This window comes from Elephas maximus, chromosome 3 (genome assembly GCF_024166365.1).
Source record: "Elephas maximus indicus isolate mEleMax1 chromosome 3, mEleMax1 primary haplotype, whole genome shotgun sequence".
Lineage (NCBI taxonomy): Eukaryota > Metazoa > Chordata > Mammalia > Proboscidea > Elephantidae > Elephas > Elephas maximus.
In genome coordinates, this window is record NC_064821.1 from 135,257,934 (window position 1) to 135,285,885 (window position 27,952).

Sequence of the window (27,952 nt, forward strand, 5' to 3'; positions counted from 1 at the left end):
ATGGAGAAGAAGTTATCCAGATTTCCTAGTTTTAATTAATTAATTAATTAAATCATCAAATACTTATTGATAGCAGAATATGTGCTAGGTATAGAACTAGGCACTGGGCCACTTAATATCCATTTTATATTCTAATTTTGCAATTAGCAAGCAATTTTCTAATACATGATTTGGTTGGTACAATGAGTTGATTAGATGTGGATTCAAATTTTGGCTCCTCCACATACTAGCCATAATTTGCCTTGAGCAAATTACCTTTCAGGGAGTTAGTTTCCTCACTTATAAAACCTCTCACAGATTTTCACGAGGATAAAATGAGATAAGGGAAACAAATTGAATAGCAGTATCTGGTACATAATAGACTCTTGATAAGTATTAACCTGTTAGGACTTTTTGCCTGACTCATATTCACTTAATAAAGAAATATCTGCACTTAAAGATAAGTAGTTTGTGAGCTAGTTACCAAAACTTTACTATTTGTGAACTGATTAAAATTCTGGGCAAGCAAAGTAATATAAGCTCAAACTATGGTCCACAGAGACCTAACACTCTAGAAGACCCTGCTTAGGACAGGTGCTAGGCAGGAAGACAACTTTTTGACAATACCATGAAAGATTTAATTAACTGAGAATTTAATAAAACAAAAATGAATGGATTTAATTAGCGGGGAACGTAACGTAAATAAGAACTTAAAGGCAATATTTACTATAGAGGAAAAAAAAACCCCACTGCCATCAAGTTGTTTCCGACTCATAGTGACCCTATTGGACAGGGTAGAGCTGCCCCATAGGGTTTCCAGGGATGTAAATCTTTCTTGGAGCAGACTGCCACATCTTTCTCCCACAGATCAGCCTGGTAGGTTTGAACTGCCAACCTTTTGGTTAGCAGCTGAGTGTTTAACCACTGCTCCATCAGGCCTCCTCTGCTACAGAGAAGCCTAACCATACACAACCCACCTGTGGATAATCAAGAATTGAACTTTACATAAAAGTACCAACTTTCCATAGTTCTTCAGAAATTATAAAAATAACATACATTTACACCTGAAGAAGTGTTGAGAAGGGTCTTCAAAAAGTTGCCTGTGGCAACCGCTCTTTGTATTATTGAAAGAAATGTATTATAAGAGTTAGGGAAGGGGCATAGGATTTCAAAAAATTGACGTTTTCATTTAATATCTTGTATAAGAAACAGAAAACAGTGGGTTTCAGTTGTAAGGTTCTTATTCAAGATTCATTTCTCTTGCATCTGAATGGTTTCCCATCTTTCTCTCTGTTCTCTCCCATTTTTGCCCTACCAGTTGCTGTTAGTCATAAAGGTGCTACTACTAAAGCCAAACTAGTGTTTAAAACTTAATGGTTTTTTATTTTCCTTCGAGTTTATAGATCATCTCATCAATTAGGAGGCTGTGCTTAGTAAAAAAACAAAACAAAACAAAAAAGCAAACAAACAAAAACAACCAGTAATTGCTGATGGCTTGTTTATCCTATGTACATTCTCCATGGCTTGCAGTTCCAGAGAATAAAGAGCTAACTGGAGTTTTTCAGACTCTAATCTTTGTAACTGTTGAAGCAGCAACTCATCACTCTCTTGAGATGCTCACCTTCTAGCTGGAAAAACACAGCTATCAGGAAATATTTTCCAAAGCATGGTCTGAAGAGCTCTGGTCAAAGGCAAGCCTCCTCCAGGTGGTGGATGTGGGTGGTCTATGGTCTCTGGCTATATGAATTCTTATAAAACAATTTTATGTTTTCGTTTCTGATATGAGTTAATAAATACATTATCCACTTTTCATAGTAATTTTGACCTTTTTTTTTTTTTAAGTGAGAATCGGGAAAGTATGGGGAGGAGAGGTCTAAGAAATCTTTTGCTCAAATATACGAACTGACAAAGGTTGAGAACCTTTGTATGTTCTCTAGTGAATTTCTATCTTAAAATTCGTTTTATTAAATTATTAACTTGGAGCAATTTTCAAGTTCTTAACCTGAGTCCTACAATAAGCAAAGAGACACAATTTAAGAATACCTAGAATGACTTTATACTTACTCTTTGTCCAGTAGGACCTTTAGGTCCTGATATTCCAACAATTCCAGCATCCCCCTCAGGACCCTATAAATACAATTTAAAAAAAGTAAAAACAAATTAGCTTATATGAACATTTTACAAATAAAATACTCTTATCAATCTTTTAAGAATTGACTCAAAAAATAAAATGTGATAGTTAAGGATATGCACACTAAAGTATTTAGGAGGAATTGGTGGTGAAATGGTTAAGTGTTCGGCTGTTAACCCAAAAGTTGATGGTTCGAATGTACTAGCTGCTCCATGAAAGAAAGATGTGGCAGTCTGCTTCTGTAAAGATTACAGCCTTGGAAATTCTATAGGGCAGCTCTACTCTGTCCTTTAGAGTTGCTATGAGTCAGAACCTATTCGATGGCAATGGTTTGGTCTTTTTGGTTTGCATTTTCAAAGTAAAATGTAATTTACTTTGAAATACACCAAAAATAGAGGGAGAGGAAAGATGGATGGATAGATGGATAAGTACAGGATAAAGTCGAGTAAAATATTAATTTTAGAATCTAGGTAATATATTGGATGTTTACTGAGAAATTCACTCAACTTTGCTGTATGTTTGAAAATTTTCACAATAAAATGTCTGAAAAAAAGTACTGAGGAACAAAAGTAAACTACAGAATAAAATTGCTAGAACAACGCACGTATTAAAATTCAAATATATAACTCTTTGTACTAACTGAAATTTTGTAGATTAAAAAAATAAAAGCTCAAGAAAACTATTGATATTTCAACATTTATTTCCAGATATCTAAAAGACTAGCAGAAAATATATAAACATACTTTGGGACCTGGGAATCCTTGGAAGCCTCTTAAACCTTGAACACCATGTTCTCCCTGCAATGTGAAGAGACATGATAATCATTATTGTGTAACAGTGGTCTGTCCTGTAAAATAAGTGCTTGGAGAGTTTCTGAGTTGGCACATACAGGTTGCCCTTTCAGGCCAGGTTCCCCACATGGTCCTTGATCACCTTGTGCTCCTTGGTGACCTCTTTTACCTTGCATTCCAGGTTGACCAGGTAGCCCTTGTTCACCCTATGGATAGAAAAAAGAAAGATGATCTCAGTTTCAGAATCTATAAACATATAGACTTTTAAATGAAACTCAAAGAGACCAATCCTTAGGCATAATACAAGGCACTGAGGAAACCAAATTCTGCATCGTTATCCTCTGCACCAATATTTTCTACACAAGCACTATCTAATTATAATGTATAAGAAGTGTAGCAGTGGGGAGAGAAACTTCTAGAGATTGTGGTGATACATGTGGAAAGAGGAGGAAAGGGAACATACAAAACTAGGAAGAAGATGGTGAGGATACAGAGGAGGGTAAGGGTGTGTGTGGTATGTGGGGGTGTGTGATGGAACTTACGTTTTATTTCAATTTATTTTATTTGAATTGATATTTGTTCTTTTTCCCTCCCACCCAGAAATGATTCAGTTATCTGATTCAGAAACAGAATGTGGTCTCCTGTGTTTTCAATTCCATCATTAAGGAATTCCCATTTTTTTTGTTTCCCAGTGTTCCTCTGATATAAACTATATCTTCATCTTTATCTCCTAAAATTTCACTTTAAAAATATACTTAATTACCATTATTTTATTTTTGAAAGGCATGGGTCTTTTTAATTTATTTTTGTTTTTGAAATGAGAGTTGGAATATCTTTCATGGCATTTCTAATAACAAACTTAGGAGTCAGATAGAGTTTAGAGAACATTAATTAAAGATGATGATTTGTAAACTTGGACCATATGTTCTTAAAAATTAGTAAATTAACCTTCACTGCCCTGAGACAAAGCTACAACTTTGAGACTTGACAAACATGGATCTTTTTTACTGAAGACAATTCACACACAAAAGAGGTCGGGGTCTTTCTCACATTTCTTTTTCCTAGCTTTAGCATTTGCTCATCTGCCTTGGGTTTTAGTAGAAAGGGATTATTTATGTTAAAAACATTAACATAAGGCTCAAATTGGAAACAGTAAGCATCTGGGTTGTCATTTTCAATTTATCTATGTAAATCAGAATACCTGGAAATTCTGTGCAAGTGGAATTATGAAAATCAGGTTAAGGGGTAATAATAAGCATGTCAATATCTTAATCTTAAGGTTTTATGAAATAGCTTTAGGCACTGGACAACCTGGAGATTAACCCAGTGTCTAAAGTTATTTCGTAAAAGCTTTAGGATTAAGACAATCAAAGTCAATCTTGCATTGAGATACTTCTAAGAGAGGTCTTGTCTGGAAAGCCTGATGACATATGACAATATTCCATACATTGAATGCTAATGGAAGACTTGTTGCTATCACTTTGACTCTAAGAAATAATCTACACTGTTATCAGATTTACTAATTGGTTGTAGGGTCAAACTTGGAGGAAAAGGAAGTGTAACTGAGAAAGTATGTATCTGGAAATAAATAAGATTTCTCTGTTTTGGAAGAGAAGGTAGATGACAGAAAGGGAAGAAGAACCAAGATGAGTCATGACAGCGTTTTTAAAAGCATTTCCAGTCTTGGGCTAAGGCATTCTTTTGGCAAATTACATGCTCTGTGGCTATCACAGAAGATGAATAAGTCAAGGCCACATACTTTCTTTTTTCCTAATGTGTTTTTACTATAAGCCAAATTTTATTGGAAGCTATTAATCTTATCCTGTGATCTAGCCATTAAACTCAGGCCAGTAAGGATCGCCAGTGCTGCTTATCCATCAGAAGAAAACATTAAAGTACCTTTGGGCCTAGAACTCCTGGGCTTCCTGGCAGGCCTGATGAGCCCTTTGCTCCTTGAGGACCTGGAGAACCTGCCAGTCCTGTTGTTCCTGGGCTGCCTCTGATGCCCTAAATAACACAGATAAGAAATGAAAACTGTGGTAGTTCCTAGATGATCCTCCAGAGACTTGTAAATTTAGGAGGGGCTGGTGTTCTGAAAGGCTGCTTATCAACACATTTTCCAGGTTTGGGAGTTATCCTGGGCTTCTTTCCAAGTTAAGTGAAATGTGCAAATAATATTTGAGAACACTGAGGAACACCCACCACTCATCTACACTCTCTAACTATAATTAGTGCAGTGATCTTGGGTATTTAAAATTAAAACAGGAAGGTAGTGCATAGTCTGCCAGTATCTTCTGACTTATGCAGCCTAGGGGTAAAGCATATCTACTGAATTCTAACTTTTTGTATTATGCCCTGGGATATATTAGAACTCTGTTAACTAATTAGTATATCCTTTAAGAAGAATATTCTATTCCTTAACCACACATAATTCCAGAAATTTTACTGTAAATAGTTTATGCTGAGAATAAATTTAAGCAAACAATATTTCCTTAAAGCCAAGTCCTAGAATAGAGGGTGGCAAACTGTGGCAAACTGCTGCATCCAGATCCAGCCTGCAACCTATTTTTGTACAGCTCATGAGCTAAGAATAGTTTTTACATTTTTAAATGGTTAAATAAAATCAAAAGAATAATATTTGATGACATGTGGAAATTAAAATTTCAGGATCTGTAAGTAAAGTTTTATTGGAACACACCTATTCTCATGCATTTACATATTGCATATGGCTGTTTTTGCACTATAACAGCAGAGTTGAGTAGTTGTGACAAACACCTTATGTGGCACTCTCCTCATTTCACACTGCTTCTTGTCACACTATAAAGCTCAGTGATACAGTTATAACTTGACAGTGCTTCAACTGGCACATATATTATCTTATGTCTTGCGATATTTTAATTATTTGTTTATTACCATTGCATACCCATCAGGTCAAAACAAGAAGAGAAAAATGGACTTGATTTTATATTTGCAGTGTGCTTGTAAGGCACAGTGGAATGTGTATTATTTTGTTATCAAATTTGATTCCAAAGTCTTGTGTTTATTATCCAATGATACTTTAGCTGTGCTAAAAGAATACAATACACAGCAACATTACCAGTCTGATACAATACACAGCTCATCACAATATCTCTCCCTCACAGGAATGCAACAGTTAGAAGAATTAAAAAATTTAAAATGGAATATCTTATCACAGAACAATTTCTGAGGCTGCAACTAAAGTAAGTTTCTGAGTGGTTTGTTAGCCCAGCAAAGAAATTTGTTGACTGATGGTGAGGTAACTAAATTGTACAGAGAAAATAAGCTTGTTTAAGATTGTTAGCCTTTTGGTAATAAAAGATTCCTGAAGATGTGAGGACATTGGGAGCAACATCAAGGGTCAATTAAAAAAATAAGGCAAATACTTTTAAGTGGTTTTCCTTGGCTCTTGATGAGTCGATAAATGTTAATGATGCTGCTCAATTGTTTGTTCTAGGAGTCAATGCCAAGTTTGAAGTGACTGAAGAATTAATCTTTTTGAATAGCCTGTGGGGAATGATTACAGGTGAGAATATTTCTCAAAGAAATTGAGAAAATACCTGGAGTGGAACCTACTAAGATGATGAACCTACTAAGATGAACCTACTGAGAGTGATGAATCAGAAAAATGCTTATTGAACAAATTTAAAAAGCTTGTAAAAATATAAGGCATTTGAAGCTATGAACATTAATTATATTATGCATCATAAAGTATCTGAGGAAAATATTTGAATCTATCATGTGTTATTCAACCTGTAATGTCAACAGTGAACTCCATTGGCTTGTGTGGGCTTAACTATCATTAGTTTTGTAAATTTTTGTCAGAAATAGAAGCTGATTATACTGACTTTCCCTACCACAAAGCAGTTTGATGGGTTAGTAGTGGTAAAGGTTTATTGAGGTGTTTTGAGACTGGTGTGGCACAATGGTTAAGGTGCTTGGCTACTAACCAAAAAGTTGGTGGTTTGAACCCACCAGCTATTCCACGGAGTGGCAGTCTGCTTCTGTAATGATTTACAGTCTTGAAAACCCTCTGTCTTATATGGCTGCTATGAGTCAGAATCAACTTGATGGCAATGGGTTTGTTTTTTTTGGGGGGGGGGGGTAGTGTCTGAGACTGAGAATTAATTTTTCCTGAGTTAGAAGAACTGTCCTCAAGTACCATTACTGAACACCGAATGGCTTTGGAAATTAGCTTTTGCTGCAAACTTTATAATGTTTTTAAATTAATTCAAACTAAAATTACAAAGCAAAACAGAGCTTATATTTGAAACATACACTGTAGTAAAGTCATTTTGATGACAACTAATGTTTGAATCATGAATAATGTCACTCTGCTTTTTACACTTTCAATGATGTCAAAAAATAAAACGAGAATTGAAATCTCCATTATCATACAAATTTGCAGTGAATATATTTTTTGAGATCAGTTTCAGCATTGTTTTTTGGACCTTGATGCAAGAAATGCCTGTATTTCAAAATGCATTTAACTACGCAATTGAGGAGTTTCCACATAACCTTCAATTGGAGATGATTAATATGCAATGTAATGACATAGTAAGAGCAAATATCAAGAGAAGACTCAAACAGAATTCTATAAATGCCTTCCAAGCAATGAATATGCTCAATTAAAACCATATGCTCATGAAATATTTGGCACTACCTATCTGTGTGAAAATAATTTTCAAATATGCAATATGCAGAATACGTACAATCTTATTATAGATCAGCATTAACAGATGAACAGAAAGTTTTGATGACAGGGAACACTAACTATGAACTGTAATAAGTTAAATGTTATCCCTTCAAAAAGAATTCCATTCTTGTTATTAGTAGACTTGTATTAAAAAAATTGTACTCTGTTATTATATCTAGAATTTTGTCAATAAAAACATTGTGGAAATTTATTTTCTTTCTTGTTACATAAGTCCCTAAATAATATCCTTGACTGTGCCTTATTAGGTGCCGTCAAGTCAATTCCGACTCATAGTGACCCTGTGTACAACAGAACAAAACACTGCACAGTCCTCTGCCATTCTCATAATCGTTATGCTTGAGCCCAGTGTCGCAGCTACTGTGTCAGTCCATCTGGTTGAAGGTCTTCCTCTTTTTCTCTGACCCTCTACTTTACCAAGCTTGATGTCCTTCTCTAGGGACTGGCTGCTCCAGATAATATGTCCAAAGTATGTGAGACATAGTCTTGTCATCCTTGCTTCTAAGGAGCATTCTGGCTGTACTTCTTCCAAGACAGATATATTCATTCTTTTAGCAGTCCATGGTATATTCAATATTCTTCTCCAACACCATAATTCAAAGGCATTAATTCTTCCTCAGTCTTCCTTATTCATTGTCTAGCTTTCACATGCATATGAGACTATTGAAAACATCATGCCTTGGGTCAAGTATACCTTAGTCCTTAAAGTGACACCTTTGCTTTTGAACACTTAAACAGGTCTTTTGCAGCAGATTTTCCCAATGCAATATGTCGTTTGATTTTTTGACTGCTGCTTCCTTACGTGTTGATTGTGGATCCAAGTAAAATGAAACCCTTGACAACTTCAATCTTTTCTCCATTTATAATGATGTTGCTTATTGGTCAGTTGTTAGGATATTTGTTTTCTTTATGTTGAGGGGTGATCATACTGAAGGCTGTAGCCTCTGATTCATCAGAAAATGCTTCAAGTCCTCTTCACTTTCCGCAAGCAAGGTTTGTCATCTGCATAACGCAGGTTGCTATTGAGTCTTCCGCCAATCCAGATGCCTCCTTCTTCATATAGTCCAGCTTCTTGGATTATTTGCTCAGCATACAGATTAAACAAGTATGGTGAAATGATACAACCCTTTCCTGACTTTAAACTACACAGTATCCCCTTCTTCTGTTGAAACGGCTGCCTCTTGATCTATGTACAGGTTCCTCATCAGCACAATTAAGTGTTCTGGGATTCCTATTCTTCATAATGTTATCCATAACTTGTTATGATTCACACAGTAGAATGCCTGTGCAGAGTCAATGAAACATAGGTAAACATCTTTCTGGTATTCTCTGCTTTTAGACAGGATCTTTCTGACATCTGCAATAATTTCCCTGGTTCCACGTCCTCTTCTGAATCTTGCTTGAATTTCTGGCAGTTCTCTTTTCGATGTACTGCTGTAACTGCTTTTGAATGATCTTCAGAAAAATTTTACTTGCTTGTGATATTCATGATAATATTCAGCAATGTCCACATTCGGTTGGATCATCTTTCTTTGGAATAGGCATAAATATGGATTTCTTCCAGGCAGTTGGCCAGGTAGCTGTCTTCCAGATTTCTTGGCATAGATGAATGAGCACTTCCAGCACTGCATCTATTTGTCGAAACATCTCAATTGGTATTCCGTCAATTCCTGGAGCCTTGTTTTTTACCAGTGGTTCTTCAGTACAGCTTGGACGTTTTCCTTCAGTACCATCAGTTCTTTATCATATGCTACTGTCTGAAATGATTGAACATCAACCAATTCTTTTTGGTACAGTGACTCTGTGTATACCTTTCATCTTTTTTTGATGCTTCCTGTGTCGTTCAGTATTTTGCCTGTAGAATCCTTCACTATTGCAGCTTGAGGCTTGAATTTTTTCTTTAGTTCTTTCAGCTGGTGAAACGCTGAGTGTGTTTTTCCCTTTTGGTTTTCTAACTCCAGGTCTTTGTGCACGTCATAATATTTCACTTTGTCCTCTCAAGTTGCCTTCTGAAATCTTTTGTTCAGCTCTTTTACTTCATCATTTCTTCCTTCTGCATGGGCTACTCGAAGTTCAAGAGCAAGTTTCAGAGTCTCTTCAGACATCCATTTTGGTCATTTCTTTCTTTCCTGTCTTTTTAATGACCTCATGCTTTCTTCATGTATGATGTCCTTGCTGTCATTTCACAACCTGTCTGGTCTTCCGTCATTAGTGTTAAATGCATCAAATCTATTCTTGAGATAGTCTCTAAATTCAGATGGGATATACTAAATGTAATCCTACAAGTAAGCAGGTAATGCAAATATGCTCTTTACTATAGCTTCCCAGACATGAACAATAAAAGTGCTTTTGAAAACATGATAGAGCTGTCAAAGTGCAATAGAAACTTTCTTAACCAATTAATCCCCCCCCCTTTTTTTTTTGTAAACAATATGAGCTGATGCCTTTGGCACACTGAACATCAAGGTAGCAGGTGTGTCCAGGCACTTCAGCTACCATCAGTTGTACTAAGCAAAATACTACATATACTGATGAAATAAAAGCAAATAGAAAGCAAGTTGTTTCTATGAAAATGAGACGGAATGTTCTGCATATCTATAAAGGGGAGATTCTAAATAAAATTGCTTATATGAGGATAAGTATAAAAGATTAGGCAAAAATTACAAAAATCTAGAAGGATTTTGATCTCATTATGGTTCACAATTGTCTTTATGTTTTTGTTCCCTTTAAAAAATCTGGGAGTTGTAAACAGCACCCTCTGCAATATTGTTCACAGTGGCAATGAACTAAAAATAAAGTGAATGTTTATCAATGAAGGGATGGTTGAATAAATTATAGTATGACATGTCCAAACTATGAGATATTATGTATATATTAAAAAGAATGAATTAGAGCAATACCAGATGGCTTGGACTGATTTCTACAAAGAATTAACTGAGTGAGAAAACCAAAGATGCAGAGAATAACTATTTAGAGATCAAGTAGAGAAGAAGGCAGCAAAACAAAGTAGTTAGCTCCATTCAAGATTAACCATCTGAAAATATGTGCCAAATGTTTGAACTGGACATTATATAAAAATAATAAAAATTTAAAAATTTGTCAGCATCACTGAGGAAAAAAAGTTAATACTTATTGAATGATTACTATGTGGAATGCACTCTTAAACCCTTAACAAACATCATTTAAATCTTATAATAATCCTATAAGAACAGAAAATAACTTTTTGATTTTTTTTTAAGGGTTTAGGTGATTAGGAAAAGTGTTGGTAGGAGAAAGGTAGAAGCCATGAGCTGAGAAACAGAAAAGAACAAGAACATATTTAGGTAAGTAAAAATCGTAATTAAACACAGTTGTGATGATGGTACATACCAATAATAAACTGGATAAAACCCTATCTGCATAACAGATTTATAAATTTTTAGCTATTAAGAGAGAATGCTATAAATCAAAACCACATTGAGATACCTCTTTACCCCCACTAGAATGTTTATGATAAAAACAAAGCAAAACAAAATGGACAATAACAGGTATCGACGGAGATGTTGAGAAACTAGAGCCCTCATCTATTGCTGGTGGAAATGTAAAATGGCTCAGCTGCTGTGGAAGATTGACAGTTGCTCAAAAAGTTAAGCATAGAACTACAACGTGACCCGCAATCTCAATCCTAGGTATACGCCCAAAAGAATAGAAGGCAGAAAGCAAACAGAAGCTTGTATGCCAATGAACAAGAAACAAAAAACTCAAACCCATTGCCATCTAGTCGATTTTGACTCAAAATGACCCTACAGGACAGAGTAGAACTGCCCCATAGGGTTTCCAAGGAGCAGCTGGTGGATTCAAACTACTGACCCTTTTGGTTAACATCCGAGTTCTTAACCACTGCACCACCAGGGTTCCACCACTAATGAACACTGTGACAATATTCACAATAGGCAATAGGTGGAAACAAACTAAATGTCTATCAGCAATAAATGGATCAATAAAATTGGTATGTACGTATAATGGAATATTACTCAGTCAAAAAAAGAAAAGAAGTCCTGATACATGCTACAATATGGATGAACCTTGAAACCATTATGTTGAATGAAATAAGTCAGTCACAAAAGGACAAATATTATATGATCTCACTTATATGTAATAGGCAAGTGGTTGGCAGGGGTGAGAGGAAGGGGGAAATAGGGAGTCTGCTTAGGTGGCACTGAGTTTCTGTGGATAGTGGTGGAATATTTGGAAACAGAGTAGTTATGGTTGTACAATATAATGAACATAATCAATGTCAATAAATTGTACATGTAAAACTAAGCACTTGGCAAATGTTTTGTTATATATATTTTCATCACAAAAAAAAAACAGTAAAGAGAGAGAGAATTCACCTGTACGGAAATGTAGAAATTAGCATAATATAGAATATTTGAGTGAGATGAAAGGCCTAAGGAAAGAATGATCTTGCTATGAAAATAATGAAATTCTCTGACTTCTACTTCTTGTTTCAGGAAGCTACAGAATGTAGCAATGGTACCTCAGGGCTACTACTGTTGGTGAGGGCGTGTGTAGGTGGGTGGAAAGTGAGGATCAGGATGGGGTGGGTGGCAATAGTGAAGGGAAGTTTTGTTTTTATCTGGCATATGCATTGAGATCCTACTGCTAAAAAGTAGTTTGAAAACCATTGGTTTAGACTAACCAATATTAGCCTGAATTATCACAATCATTTTGCAAATGATAAAAGTAAGGCCCATGAAGGTGAAGCAACACACTTCTACACGGTTATGAAATGGCAAAGGTACAGATTATAACATTTCTGCAGAGGCAAAATATTATAGTGATAATGAAGTGGAAACTGCCTCTTTAGAAATGTGCTATATATTCAAAGCAGACCATCTGATAAGTTACAGATTTACTTTTGTAACAAAGGAACCTGGAGAACTACTAGTTAACTCTTAATTCTGACCAATAGGGAAAAGATTGGCAGAGTGTAAATGATGACTTAATGCTTATTTACTGTTTTTTAGAACACTGAGTCCTGTTACAGAAGACAACTAGAATGAATAAAGTTGATGTGTTAAGCCTAGATAAGTAAACTGGGTAACCTGTAAGACAGAAATTAAAGCATATAAATATTTCTTTTCATAAATGAACATAAATAGAAAGGGACTGAAGGACCAAGCACACAGTAAGTATTCATGATATACTAAAATTCATGAGGCATATGAGACTCTCGATATTCATGAGGTCTTAAATAGGCCACACTCTGCTAATGCCCGTTCTGGCCCCATATGTCCTTGGTCAGATAAAATGCTTCTGTTCATCAGAGTAATTGTTCAGCTATGGTTGTGGCCATGTGTGCTTGGCCCTGGGCCTCTCTGACAGGGAAACTGTGTATCATTGTTCCCAGGAAGCTTCTGCTTTTAGATCCCTTGCTCAAGCTTTAACTTGTTTCCAATAAATGACACCATCACTGGTGAAGGCTGTTGAAGCAGAGAGAGACATGGTATATCCATCCACATTGTGTAACTCAGGGTTCAGGAAGTGTGGTTCTTCCACTTTATATCTTATTCTAAGTATATTAACTTACCCTATCTCTTTCCCCTTGCTTCTCACTATGTGTTTTATACTGATTTGATTTGGTATGTGAGCTGTTTTGTTCCATACCTCTGTGATAGCTTGTCTGATAGTATACCTGGGGTCTTGAAATTGTGCTATCTTAGAGTTCATCAATGCAAAAGAAAGGGAAGCCAGTCAAAGACACCTGAGACTTTCGGATATCAAATTTCAAAAATGTTCAGAGAAGATACAGATGTTATACCAATGGCCAGGTCTCTCATAGGAATATGAGTTTATAGGAAAGAAAAGTTTTAAAAACAAAATTCTGATGAATAGGCTTCCCCAACCTCCTCAACAAAAATAGGAAACAGACCAAAAGAAACCAATGACCCGCAGAGAAAGCGTATTTTATAAGGTGATAGATAAAAGAAGGAAGGAAGGTCCTGTAAGCAAGGGGGTTGGGGGTGGGGAAACAAGCCACAGATTAACAATGATAACTCCAGAGTTAAACTAAGTCTAGTTGCAGAATATAGATTGATATATTTTTTCCAGAAAATGTAGTAGGTTGTTTTGCAAGGTAGTGATCATTCTTTCTCTGGCTGTTTTATAGAGGTAATGGACTTTGTAGAGAGATGACATCATGTGGGAGATTGCCTTAGATGATTTTAAGATCCCTCAAGATTATATAATTGTAAAATATACCTCTTCATCCCACTTTACTTATAATTCTAGGCAGTTTTAAGACCTTTATTCTCCAATGAGGAAAAAAAAAATCTTTTGGGTGGTACATGGACATTCAGATACTGTTGAATGCTTCTGAAGTCAATAGGTATTTTTGGCTGAGAATAATAAGGACCATAAGGCTAGTCCTTAGGGTTAAGTGTATACTAGAAATTTCATTTACTTGAGTACTATCAGATATTTAATCCAGCACAATAAATATGTTCCAAGTCATTTACTGTTCAAGTTGGTTTCTTATAACAGAGAGAAATTTTAGGATAGTAGCAGAGTGTTCCGTACAAAGTTCCAAACGATGTTTCATACAAGTAGAGAACAAACATTTTTTATTACGAATACACAGATGGATGATTAATCTTGCTTTCAAGAGAAACAGATGCTAATCCCTAGGCATTCTTTCCAGTATAGAAATCTAAATGATTTGTCTAAAACCAATCAGCAAAGGGTAAATTATTCTGAGCAAATTTTACAAAGTGAGTAAAATCACAATTACTATTAATTTGTTCAGAGATAGTGAAATCTAAATCTATGAACAGTTTACCTGAGTCTTAAAAAAATTAATGGTTGTTAGTAAGAATGCATGATCTCTTATGACCAGACAACCCCTTTATCCTCAAAGGGGAGCCAGTCTCCTTGCCAAAATTGTTGCTGACCTCTGCAAGAATATGTTGTCGATTTTAACAGGCTTGGAATTTATGACCGCCTAAGACTTGGGACTCTAAGGAACCAAGTACTTGATCAGTAATGACAATAATGACACGAGTTACTTTTTACTGAGTGCCTTCTACGTGCCAGGAGGCATTACTGTTGTATTATTTTATTAATTTGATGTCAGTTGAGGAAAGAAGAGAGAGTTGCCTTTTACTTCTCTCTGGGAAAACAAAAGAGTAGTTTAAATATGAGTCTGTCCTCATTCTGGAATTGAATGGAAACATCTGGGAAGGAAAATGGAGCTACTGGCACCCATTGAGAAGATAGACAGAGACAGATTTTGGAAAGCTGATGACTGGAATGTATACAGTAGTGAAACATACCAAAGAGAATATCACTGTTATTTCTCTCTATTGGTTTAGCTGTCTTATTTGGGTGAAGACTGACATAAATGTATTAAGAATAAGAAATAAAAATGATGTCTGAGTAGCACAAGCAGTCTGTGCTCAACTGCTAAAGGTTGGCAGTTCAAATACACCTAGCACTGCCATATAACAAAAGGCCTGGTAACCTGCTTCCATTGAGATTACAGTCAAGAAAACTCTATGGAGCAGTTCTACTCCGTAATGCATGGAGTTGCCGTGAGTAGGAATCAACTGGATAGCAACCAACAACAACAAGAAGAAATAAAAATTGTTAAATCTGGGCAACAATATAAATCCACATTTTAAAGAGGTATAGCAAAGGAATACTATAGTTAAAATTACTTGGACTGATATTGTAAATATTTGTAAGGTTAATTTCATTGATTTCTCAAAATAGAGTGATAAATTTAAAATGACATTGAATTTCAAAATAGTTGATGTTTTTCTTTGAAGTACTGTACTGAAAAATTTCTAGAAAAACTATATGAGGATATAATAATTGAAATTAATTTACTTTCTCTACTACAAATAGAGTATTATATCCTGAAATGTTTCTGCATTATTAGGCAATATAAGTGCTGTATTTTTGTTAAGCCAGCAAACCAATGAGTTGTAAAATTAATCTTTTACTCCAAGCAACCAAAAACATTTCAGTAGAAACTTTTCATCTTACTTGGTTTACTAAATATACCCTGCCTCGGAAAAAACTGGCTGTTTAAAAATATGTGAGCTAGTAACTATTAGGTGATTATATGCAAGGCTATTCTACATAAATAATACAGCATTCATAACATTTACGTACAGTGCCAGTCATAAGTAATGTGCCCAACTGCTTGAAATAACACTTATTAATGAGCTGCATGCTAAAGTCAGGAGGTAACTTTAGTTTTGAATCCCCAAATATGTTAAAGGTTATGGAACCGGGAGCTGGGTTGAGGCAAGTCTTAGGGTAGTGAAGAAACGCCTGCTTGACTTAGGTCCTTTTCTCAACTAACCTCTTGCTCATCCTTAATGAATACAGGCATTTCAACACTCTATTGTATCAGAAATTATTTATACATTTCTCATTAGAATAATTGGTGGCTTAGCAATCTTGCAAAATGGACAGTGTATTATAATATTGGATAAAGTTAGAGTACCTTGTGAAATCTCCTTTACTCAGGTCGTAACACACAATCACAGGACTCACAGTGACCCAAAGAAGCCATTTTATCTACTTTCACTCTTAGACATGTTTAGTCTCACACCACTGTGATGAAACAAACGTCCATTCTTTTATTTCAAAAGTAACAAACATTTTACATCTTTATATCCACGCTATCTTATTTGATCCTCCAATAACATTTGAACACTCCAAAGTCTTTCCTGACTGTAGGTTTTTTGTCTTTGGTTCATTCTATATTGCATGTTGTTCCCCAGTTGCTTATACACCTGGCTCAGTCTTCAGTTTTCAGCTCAAGTATAACCTCCATCTAGAACTTGTTCCTACCATTATACTCTACATCATAAACTTATTTATTTCCTTCATAGCACTTACCATAATTTAGAATGACTTGCTTTGTTTATTTATTTACAGTCTATTAGCCAAATATTAGGTTAATCTGTATGAAAGTGAGCTTTTTTATGTTAAAAATGTCATACATCAGCGACTTCTTATGATTCACCATAATAAAAGGTGTGTTTATCTAAGGCAATTCCTTGTCCATCTTGTTCACGGCTATAGTCCTAGATCCTGGTTCCTATTAGGTATTGAATAAGTATCTGTTGAATGAATAAATGTTAGCGTATTCATGGATATTTATTACTCTGGAAAGATGATAATCACTCAATAGATGCATGCTCTGCACTAAGAGCTTGACATATAGTATCTCAGTTCATTCTTATAAAAAGCATATGGATTATTGCATTCATTTTATAGATTATGCTGAAAACATTGAGTAGCTAACACATCCTAAACTTTAAATCCAGGTCTCCAATGTTTTATAGTTCCTATGCAAAGAACATTCATTTCTCAAATAATTATTGAATTTTTCCTATGGGTCTGGCATTGTACTAGGTATAGGAATACAAAGATGAATAAAACACAATCCTTGTTCTACAGGAGTTTACAGCCTCTTGGAGGAGAAAGACATGAAGACAAATAATCACCACCCACGTGATCCATATTCTGATGGAGGCCGTGTGCGGGGTGTGTAGAAGTTCCCCGCAGGCATGCTGAACTCTTGACCGGAGAGTCCAAGGAAGAGTGCATAAAGGGGTGACAATTCAACTAAGGCCTAAAACATCCAGAAGTTGTTCATCATAAAGCCAGAGGGGAATATGAAAACATTTTCCAATGAGAGGAAATAAATTATATCCAAAAAGGCAGTAAAGTAACGGAAAAATAATTTGGGAGGATGCTTAAGTAACTATGTGTGCTTGAAGAAGTATAGCATAGTCGTTAAAAACATGGACTGTGGCACCAGATTGCCTGGTTTTCAATTACTTTTTCCATTACTCGTTCTCTGTTTGACCTTGGAGCAAGTTACTTAATCTCTGAGTCTCAGCTGCCACTTTTGTAAAGTGGGGGTAATAGTAGTACTTACTTTATGGAGTTTTTGAGAGGATTAAATGACTTAATATACATTTAGCACTTGGGACATTGCCTGGCACATAGTAAGTATTCAATGACTGTTGCTGTTAGGTGCCTTCGAGTCGACTGTTAGCTATTAAAAAGAAAAAAACAAAAAACAAACCTATTGCCGTCTAGTTGATTCCGACTCATAGCGACCCTATATGACAGAATAGAACTGCCCCATAGGGTTTCCAAGGAGTGACTGGTGAATTCTAACTGCCAACCTTTTGGTTAGCAGCCAAATGCTTATTTGTTTATTTTTTCTGGATTAGCCATGGTCAGAATCAAATTGACTCGACGGCAACTAACAAGAATCATTATGATTGAAATGCACAGTACACATAAGGACAAAGATAGAATATAAGACTTGAAATATATACAGAGGCCAGATCATGAAGGAACACCATTCAACAAAGAGTTTGAACTTTATCTGATTGGGAGTCATTGAAGATTTAACTAGGAAAGTTAGATCCTTAATTAAGCAAATCTTTCATTTTGCTGCTAATAAGTAGCCAGAGACTGAGTTTTGGCTCTTCTGGAAGATTTCCTAATGAGCAGAAAATGGGCCAAAACACACAGTAGGAGGGAGCAGAGGGAGAAAGTAGGAACCAGGATAAGCCATAACTACATAATCAGCCTCTTAATAATCAAGAGTTGACAGGATTTGCTGAATGTAGATCTGGCTGAAGCAAGTATGCTTCTTTCCCCAAAATGCTGTGAAAGCAGAAGTTTCTTTAATGTGACCAGCTCATAGACTAGAGAAAAAAAAAAAAGAGAAAACACAGCCTAAATGGGTGGCAGGGCTGCTGGTGTTCCTAACAGAAGCTTCCATGGTGGTCCTGTTACTCTTTACTTGCAATACCAGTGGGCTGATGAAGTGTATTTTTCCTTTTTATACTGGACACAACTTACAAATGGGAAACAAGATTTTCAATGTTCTCTTATGACAAGTATCTCCTTTTAGACAACACTGAAGTCTGTGTTTACCTGACAAACTGCAAAGTCCAGACTGAAAAACTTTGATTTGTCCCAAGTCATTAGTTTTCTTTCCCTCCCTTCCAACAATCAGTTTTATTAGTTGCAGCAATAACAAATAAAAAGACTGGTAATCCTTGGTTTTGATGACAAACGGATTTATGATTTTTGCAAGGAAAAGTTGTTTTCCTTTTTTTAAACGATTGAGGTACTATGCTTGTACAAAAGTCCAGCTCAATGAAAACAGCATGGTAGACTCATTTACTACAGATGTGTGAAGGTGACAGGCCTCAAAACACCTTTTTGTAGACAACGAAATTCACACCAGGCAACTATGAGCCTCCCCAATACTGTCCCTCAGTTATAGTCACATGATCTTGAAAAAACATTGAAATTACAGAGTGAATATGCCAGAAACTCTTTAGCAACTTGGCCACATCAAAAAAATGAAAGAACATTGTTTAGGAAAATCAGGCAGTTGCGCAATGTTAGAAATTCCAGAAAAAATATTTTTCTCAGTGGAAAAACCCAGCAGATTCTTTAAAGGAAAGCCAAAAAACACCATGGTGCCATGGTTTTAAAAAAAAAAAAGACCAGAGGAAAGATGTCCTTATCCCTGGTTGAAAATATTCCAGGGAACTTGCTAACATCTAGAGTCTGTATTTCTTTCGCTTACATAGATTTTACCACAGTAGCTTTTAGAAATAATGCTCTTAAAGTTCACTTTCCCTAATGACCAGTTTAGCCATTGCCACCGAATTTCAACTGAATGACAGACTAAATCCTTACAAAGCATTGGTCATTCTAATTTTGTGTCAAATATTCCACAGAGAGCAGAGATATTTGTAGAAAATATTTCCATATTCATAAATATCAATAGCATATTTAGAGCTTGCAGTGACAAAGGGGATTCCTCAAAGAAAAGTTATTTAGTTTTTGTTTTGATGGACAGAAAATATTTCAACATATATGACATCTTGATATCCTAAAACAACAACAACAAAACATTGCTACTGAGTTGATTCCAATTTATAGCAACCCTACAGAGTAGAACTGCCCCGTAGGATTTCCAAGGAGCGGCTGGTAGAATATGAACTGCCAACCTTTTGGTTAGCAGCCGTAGCACTGTGCCACCAGGACCTCCTGATATCCTAAGTATGTGTATAAAAGTCCTCTAAACTAGTCTGTACAAATGCTAAAAAGTAACAGATGATGATTTATGATCTGATGGACAAGTCCTTATTAATGGTAATAGCAAATACTGTTCAACTTTTTGGCACTGGGAGGCAAATTGCATCAATATTCAACATTATTGTAATTCATTTCAGTTTTTTTAATCACAAAATTCAATGAACTTTCTATAGTAGTCACACATAAAGGGACATGCTGCTCAGAATCCATCTTCAAATAAACGTTCCCCGCAGTTAGTGGTAACTTTAGAAAGTGGAGCTAGAACAAGTATGTTTAGTTGTTTGACTAGTTCACACTTAGAATCTTTCTTCCCTTGACTACTTCTTCAACCTTTCCATCTTACTAGGTCCTTCTGATAAGTATGGTCAAGCTTCTCTCATTTAAAAATAACTTTCTCCCTTGATCTCAGTTTCCTGTCTAGTTATTGTCCTGTTTTACCCCTTCACAGCCAAACTTTCCCGTTGAGCTATCTGAATCTCTATCTTTGTTTCCTCACCGTCTACTCTCAAGCGTACCAATATTGTTTCTGGCCTCACCAGCAAAAATTAAATGGTTCTTGCTAAAGTTACCAATGACCTCCATGTGCTAAAATATAATGGTCATAGTTTCTTCTTATTATTGTATTGATCAGGGTGCTTACTAGCAAACACCAGAAACCAACCCTGTATGATTTAAGTAGAAAATTACTGAAAGGACGTTGCATAGCTTATATAGTTACAGATAAATCTGGAGAAGCATGTTTGGAAAACTGGTAGAATTAAAGGAGGTAAGGCAGCTAGAAAGGTGCCCTGGTGGTGCAGTGGTTAAGTGCTCGACTGCTAACTGAAAGGTTGGCAGTTCAAACTCACCAGCAGCTCTGCAGGAGAAAGATGTGGCAATGTTTCCATAAAGATTTACAGCCTTGGAAACCCTATGGAGCAGTTCTAATCTGTGTTATAGGGCTGCTATGACTCGGAATCAACCCTACAGCAGTGGGTTTGGTTTTTTGGGAAGGCAATTAGAATTTGGGTACTGCAGCTTGCATGTCACTTGCTGCTGGATACTGGGCACTACTGCTGACACCACTGTCACCACTGAAAACTGGGTGCTGTTGATGTTATTGCCACTGCCACCAGAACAGAATCTCCACTGTTCCTACTTCTTTGTGTCACTAAGTCCCGATGTGAAGACACAGGTGGTATAACTGGTTGATCAGGCCTGCCTCTTTGTTTCAGGAAGGGACTGGAAAGTGAAAGTCTAAAATTTTTGGCTTCTGTAGTGGAAGGTAGCCAGCAGGTGAGAAGTGAGAGAACATGGGGGATTCCCAAGCTTACAGTTGGCATCTGAAGTCTTGGGTCTATTTAGCAGTCTGAAGGATGGTGTCTTTTTAACTTGTGAGCACTGACCTAGCTCCAGGTGGTTAGGGTCAGAAGAAGAAGTGCTGCATAGGCAGCTGGTGTCAGAACGGAACAGAAGTGAAAAGTAGGGATATTTGATTTGAGATTTATCTACTCAGCATCATGAGTCAAGTTAGAACTTGCACAAATAAGAAATTTGGCCATTATCTTTGACATGTCTCTTCCTCACCTCCCACGATTAGATATCAAGCCCTGTTAAAGCTACTTCCTAAATACTACCTAAATACATCCACTTATTTACATTTCCACTTTACCAGTCTAGTCCAAACCACAAACACTTGTAGCCCAGAATACTGTAATAGTCTTCTTACTGGTCTCCTGAATCTATTTTTGTCCCCTTCCAGTCCATTTTCCATCCTGGAAACAGAAGGAATCTTTTTAAAATGTGAAATTGAGTAATGCCCCTCCCAAGCTTAAACTTCCTTCAATAGAGTCCTACTGTCTTTAGATAATGCTCAATACCCTTAATATGTCTTTCAAGATCCTCCATGGTGTGGTCCTTACATATTTCATCAGTATCAAACTATATTACCCTATACCTTGCTCACTAAACTTTAGTCACAACTAGCCTTCTTCTTGTTCTTCAAACACACTATATTTTTTCCTTCCTTTGCATGTGCTTGCTGTTGCCTTTCCCTACCAACCCACAACAACCATTCTCAATTTACTAACTCTAGCATATGTATATATATGCATGTGTGTGTACCTGTTGCGGTCAAGTTGATTCTGACTCACAGCAACCCTGTAGGACAGAGCAGAACTGCCCCATTGAGTTTCCAAGGAGCACCTGGTGGATTCAAACTGCCAGCCTTTTGGTTAGCAGCCATAGCTCTTAACCACTACACCACCAGGGTTTCCCTATGTGTGTGTGTGTGTGTGTGTGTGTGTGTATATATGTCTATGTGTATGTATATGTGTGTATATAGGCATACGTGTACATATATATGTATGTATATATAAACAGTACCTCAGTAAAGCCATATATTTAGTATGGCTACAAAATAAACATATGACATAAAATAAATTTCTAAGTATATAAATTGATAAACTGACATCATGGATACACCAGAGAAACCATCACCACAATCAAGATAACAAAAATATGCACCACTCCAGAAGTGTTCTTGTGTTCCTTTGTAAGCCTGTATTTCCACATTTCCCCACATGTACTCCATTTGCAAGAAATCAAGGATTTGTTCTGTTACTATAGATTAGTTTGCAGATTCTAGAATTCTATATTAGCAGATTCATACAGTCTGTCTTTTTTACTCAGTAAAATTATTTTTAGATTCATCCATGTGGTAGCATGTATCCATAGTTTATTTCTTTTTATTCCTTAGTAATATTCTATTGTAAATATATACCACAATTTGTTTAGCCAATTACCTTTTGATGGACATTTGAGTTGTTTCCAGTTTTGGGCTATTAAATATAAAGCTGCTATGAACATTGCTGTGTATGTTTTTGTGTGGATATATGCTTTCATTTCTCTTAGGTAGGAGTGGCATGTCTGGGTCAATATCATGTGTATGTGTAACATTTTAAGACACTTTCAAGAAATAGGAGAATTGACATCTTCACAACATTGAGCATGTCAATTCATGGACATTATATACACTCCATTTATTTAGGTCTTCTTTAATTTCTCTTAGCAATATTTTTCTAGTTTTGGGTGTACAGGTCTGCACATTCTTCATCAGATTTATCCCTAAGTATTAAATATTTTGGCATTATCATAAACAGTATTTCTTTTAAAATTTTAATTTCTGAATGTTCATTGTTAGTATATAGGAATAAAATTCATTTTTATATTGATCATGCATCCTGTGACTTAGCTGAACTTAGGTTTTTTGTAGACTCTGAAGGCTATTCTACATAGATGATCGTGTTGTCTATGAATAAAGATGGTTTTATTTCTTCCATTCCCATGTAGACATCTTTTATTTCTTTTTATTACACTGGCTAGAATTTTATTGCCCTCTTCAGAACCTTCAGTACAATGTTAAATAGAAGACAATTGATGAAATCAGGCATCTTTGCCTTTTCCTAATTTAAGGGGAATGCATTAAGCCTTTCACCATTAAGTGTTTTGTTAGCAGTATTTTTATTTTTCTTGTAGATCTTGTTTACCAGATTGAAGAAAAAAAAAGAAAAAAACTTTTTTTTTTTTTTTTTTTATAGAAGCTCCTTTCTATTCCTAGTTTGCTGAGAGTTTTTTAAATGAAAAATATATGTTGGATTTTATCAAATGCCTTTTCTGCATCCAGTGGGATATCATGTAGTTTTTCTTTTTTAATCCGCTAATAAGGTAAATTACATTGATTTTCAAATACTAACCCAACCTTGTATTCCTGGAATAAAATCTACTTGGCCATGGTGTTTGATATAAGAAATTAGAAAATATTGTCAGATTTAATTTGCTAAAATTTTGCTTAGAATTTTTACATCTATGATCTTGAGGCATATTGCTGCATAGTTTTATTTTCTTTTAATGCCATTGTCTGGTTTTAATATCAGTGTAATGCTGGCTTCACGGAATGTGTTGGGAAGTAGTTCCTCCTCTTAAATTTTCTGGAAGATTTTGTATAGAAATGGTAGTATTTTTTGACTGCTGCTTTCATGGGCATTGATTGTGGATCCAGGTAAAGTGAAATCCTTGACAACTTCAGTCTTTTCTCCATTTATCATGATGTGCTTAGTGGTCCAGTTATGAGGATTTTTGTTTTCTTTATTTTGACGTATAATCCATACTGAAGGCTATAGTCTTTAATCTTCATTAGTAAGTGCTTCAAGTCCTCTTTCACTTTCAGCAATCAAGGTTGTGTCATCCATATAGTGCAGGTTGTTAATGAGTCTTCCTCCAATCCTGATGCTTCGTTCTTCTTCATATAGTTCAGCTTCTCGGATTATTTGCTAAGCATACAGATTAAATAAGTATGGTGAAAGGACACAACCCTGAAGCACACCTTTCCTGAGTTTAAACTACGCAGTATCCCCTTGTTCTGTTTGAATGACTGCCTCTTGGTCTATGTACAGGTTCCTCATAAGCACAATTAAATGTTCTGGAATTCCCATTCTTTGCAATGTTATCCATAATTTGTTATGATCCACACAGTTGAATGCCTTTACATAGTCAATAAAACACAGGTAAACATCTTTCTCGTATTCTCTGCTTTCAGCCAGGATCCATCTGACATCAGCAATGATATTCCTGGTTTCACATCCTCTTCTGAATCTGGGTTGGATTTCTGGCAGCTCCCTGTCAATGTACCACTTCGGTTGCTTTTAAATGATCTTCAGCAAAATTTTACTTGCGTGTGATATTAATAATATTGTTTGATATTTTCCGCATTCGGTTGGATCACTTTTCTTTGGAATAGGCATAAATATGGATATCTTACAGTCGGTTGGCCAGGTAGCTGTCTTCCAAATTTCTTGGCATAGATGAGTGAGCACTTCCAGTACTGCATTTGTTTGTTGAAACATCTCAATTGGTATTCTGTCAATTCCTGGAGTCTTGTTTTTCACCAGTGTCTTCAGTGCAGCTTGGACTTCTTCCTTCATTACCATTGGCTCTTGGTCATATGCTACCTCCTGAAATGACTGAATGTTGACCAATTCGATAGAATGGATATAATTAAATAATTAGTGAACTGAAAGATCAGATTGAAGAACTCTCCTAAATGGCGACAAGAAGGCTACCCCATTGCCTTTGAGTCAATTCCAACTCACAGCAACCGTAAGGGATAAGAAATAGAAAAATGGAGTATAGAGGGAGAAATGTCAATGTCCTGATAACAGGAGTCACAGAAAGAGAATAATACAAGAGGAAGAAATATTTAGAGAGGATATGAAGTTTCCAAGTTAAGGAAAGACCCGAGATTGAAAGGTCCAACTAAAGGCCAAAAAGAGAGATAAGCAAAAGCCAACAGGAGACACTTTAGTGAAATTTAAGAATATCAAAGATATAGAGAAATTTCTGAAAATTTCCAGAGCGAAAAACAGTTTTCAAATTGAGATCAGATTTTTCAATAGCAATCCTGGACACTGTAATATTTTTAAGTATTGAAAGAAAAGAACACTGAACAAAGAATTTTTATAAACTACCAAATTGTTATATAAATGTGAGGGGGTGATAAAGATATTTGGAGGCATATGAAGTCACAGAAGGCTTGCCTCACAAACACCTATATTCAAGATACCTTTTGGAGGAAATAAACAATCATAGAAACAGACGGTCCTACAAGGGATAATTGAAAGTAATGGTGATCAAATGTAATAAAGTTCATTACTCAAAACAAAGAGACATGAGAGCGTGTAAAAGTTCTTGTCTTGTTAGAGGGAAGATACAGTGATATATAAAACAAATCAATAGAGTTAAATAACTACTAGGTTTAGCGCAACTGCTATAAGAAGAAAAAAAGGGTAATTTTTAAACCATCAGAAGAAAATTCAACCTATCCAATTAAAATCAAGAAAGAAAGAAACAAACAAACAAAAAAAAGAATGTAGTACAAGTATAATACAGGATTAAGATGGCAACACTTCTTAATGGAGAAAGCACTAAGATCTGGAACAGTACAAGGATGGCCACTATTGCTGCTACTGCATTGAAGGTCCTGGCCAACTTACATGGAAAGAAAAAGAAACGAGTTTAAGAAAAAAGATAAATCTGTAAGAAATTAACTATTTGGAGTTATAATCTACCTAGAAAACCAATAAAATCACAAAAGCAAATTATTAGAAATTAACAAATTCAGCTATATAAAATATAGCTTACTCAAACCAGTAATATTTACTTAAACCAGTAATAGCTAACTAGAAAGTAGAATAAAAAATAAGAACATACAAGACTTTTATCAAGGGACAATACTGCATAAGAGCAGAGAATGTGGCGTTAGATTGCTTTTATAGATAAGTGACTGTGGAAAGTTATTTAACTTCTCAGTGCCTTAGTTTCCTCATCTACATAAGATGAATGTAATTGTAACCATCTTTTAACACTATAAGGATTAAATGAGTTAATACATTAAAATATTTGCCATAGTGCCTGGCACATAATAAGAATTATATGAGTATTTGCCATTATTATGATGGAGAAACTCTATTATAAGTCAATAGAAGATGATAGGAATCAATAGATATTTCATATTCTTATGTTGTTTAAAATTACAAGATGTTAATTTTCCCCAAATAAATCTATAAATTCAGTGCAAACCCAGTAATGATTTCAGTTTTTGTTTTGCTTTGTTTTTTGCTAGAAACTCAGTAAATCTAATCCTGAATGTCACCTTGAAAAAAAGAAGGGTAAAGGAGGACTTTCCCTTACACATATGAGGACATAATACAAAGTCATAGTAATAAGAGCAGTGTGATAGCACAAATAGACCAGGGCCAGGTAGTAACTATTTTAGAATTTGCAGGCCATACAATATCTGTCACAACTATTCAACTCTGCCATCACAGAGCAAAAAAAGCCATATGTAAATGAATGAGTGTGGCTGTGTTTCAATAAAATTTGTTTCCAGATACTGAAACTTGAATTGCATATAATTTTTAATTATCATAAAACATTATTCTTTTTTATTTTTTCAACCATTAAAAAGTGTAAAAACCATTCTTAGTTTGCAGGCTATATAAAACAGGTCAGTTTGGCTGACTGGATATAGCTTGCCAACCCTTGGCATAGACTGTTGAGACAGACTCATGTTGAATATATCCATGTTTTATATATGAGTGGGCTGGGTATTTTTTTGCCTTTTCAGATCCAACCTCTTCCCTTCTTCACTCTGCTATATGACCTAGCAAGCTCTGTTACCCTCTAGCTCTGACCAATGGTATACCAAGAAGATGTGGGTAAGAGTGGTCCATCCTTGCTGCAGGCAAAAGGAAGTGCACTGTCTAGTGAATCACTAAAATAATAATAATTAACTGCTTTTTATCATCACCATGCACTGGCAACTCTAAACAACGTCAGTGATAAAAATCTCCTCCCCACCAGGGCAGGCTGTTCCAAATTCCACCCTCTTCTGGCTGTTTTGGCTAATGGGAGGCATTGACAAGAGATTGGAGGATAGGAAGAGACAGAAATTGAAATATTTATTTGCCTCACTCTCTTTGCTAGATTGTAATGGATTAGCTGAATCCTTCTAGTGAAGACCTCAGCTCCTGCTGAATGACTCCATCCTATGGTGATATCTACTTTCTTTAGATTTTGATAATTTTCTCTTCAGCCCCTTAGGCCTAGGGCTTGTAATGGCTCCTCACTGTTGCTAGCCTTGGGGTGCTTCAATATCTCTTGTTGGTTTCCCTTAAACTTGCTCAAATATTTGTAAATAGTCTTTTTATTAAATTCTCCTCAATTGCCCCATTTTAATGTGCCATGTGTTTTTACCCAGGACTCTGTTTTTTTTTTTTTTTTTTTTCTGATATAGTAATTGGTAACAATATTGACTCCAGGAAAATAATCCCCAAAATAGGATTCTGGGATTGAGCTGCTCATAATTGAGGAATGTTCAGATAACTTCCTTGTCCAGAGTAAATGGGACACTAGTAATCTGTGGTATGCACTGGCATCATGATTACTGGAATTATCACTGGTCATGGCATTAGATGAAGTTGAAAGGCAAGGCATTGGAAAATTATGTGACCTTGGCGTGTAGTCACCAGGTGAAAATAGTGATTATAAAGATTGTGGGTTGGACTGACTCTGATGGATCTATAAAGAATATACTGAGAAAGGGAAAAACTGAAAGACAAATTCAGGACACAGTACAGAATGAGAAAA

The 27,952-nt window shown here is 35.7% G+C and overlaps 1 protein-coding gene across 1 annotated transcript in view; it reads right to left on the reverse strand.

Annotated features, from left to right (window-relative positions):
- The window catches only part of COL24A1 (collagen type XXIV alpha 1 chain), a 362,779-nt gene that overhangs the window by 35,009 nt on the left and 299,818 nt on the right, over positions 1-27,952 (reverse strand). The window contains exons 47-50 of the mRNA XM_049875555.1: positions 4,801-4,908; positions 3,000-3,107; positions 2,854-2,907; positions 2,044-2,106 (exon numbers count right to left, since the gene is read on the reverse strand). Of these exons, the coding sequence (XP_049731512.1) occupies positions 2,044-2,106; positions 2,854-2,907; positions 3,000-3,107; positions 4,801-4,908 (333 nt within the window). The remainder of the gene's footprint in view (positions 1-2,043; positions 2,107-2,853; positions 2,908-2,999; positions 3,108-4,800; positions 4,909-27,952) is intronic.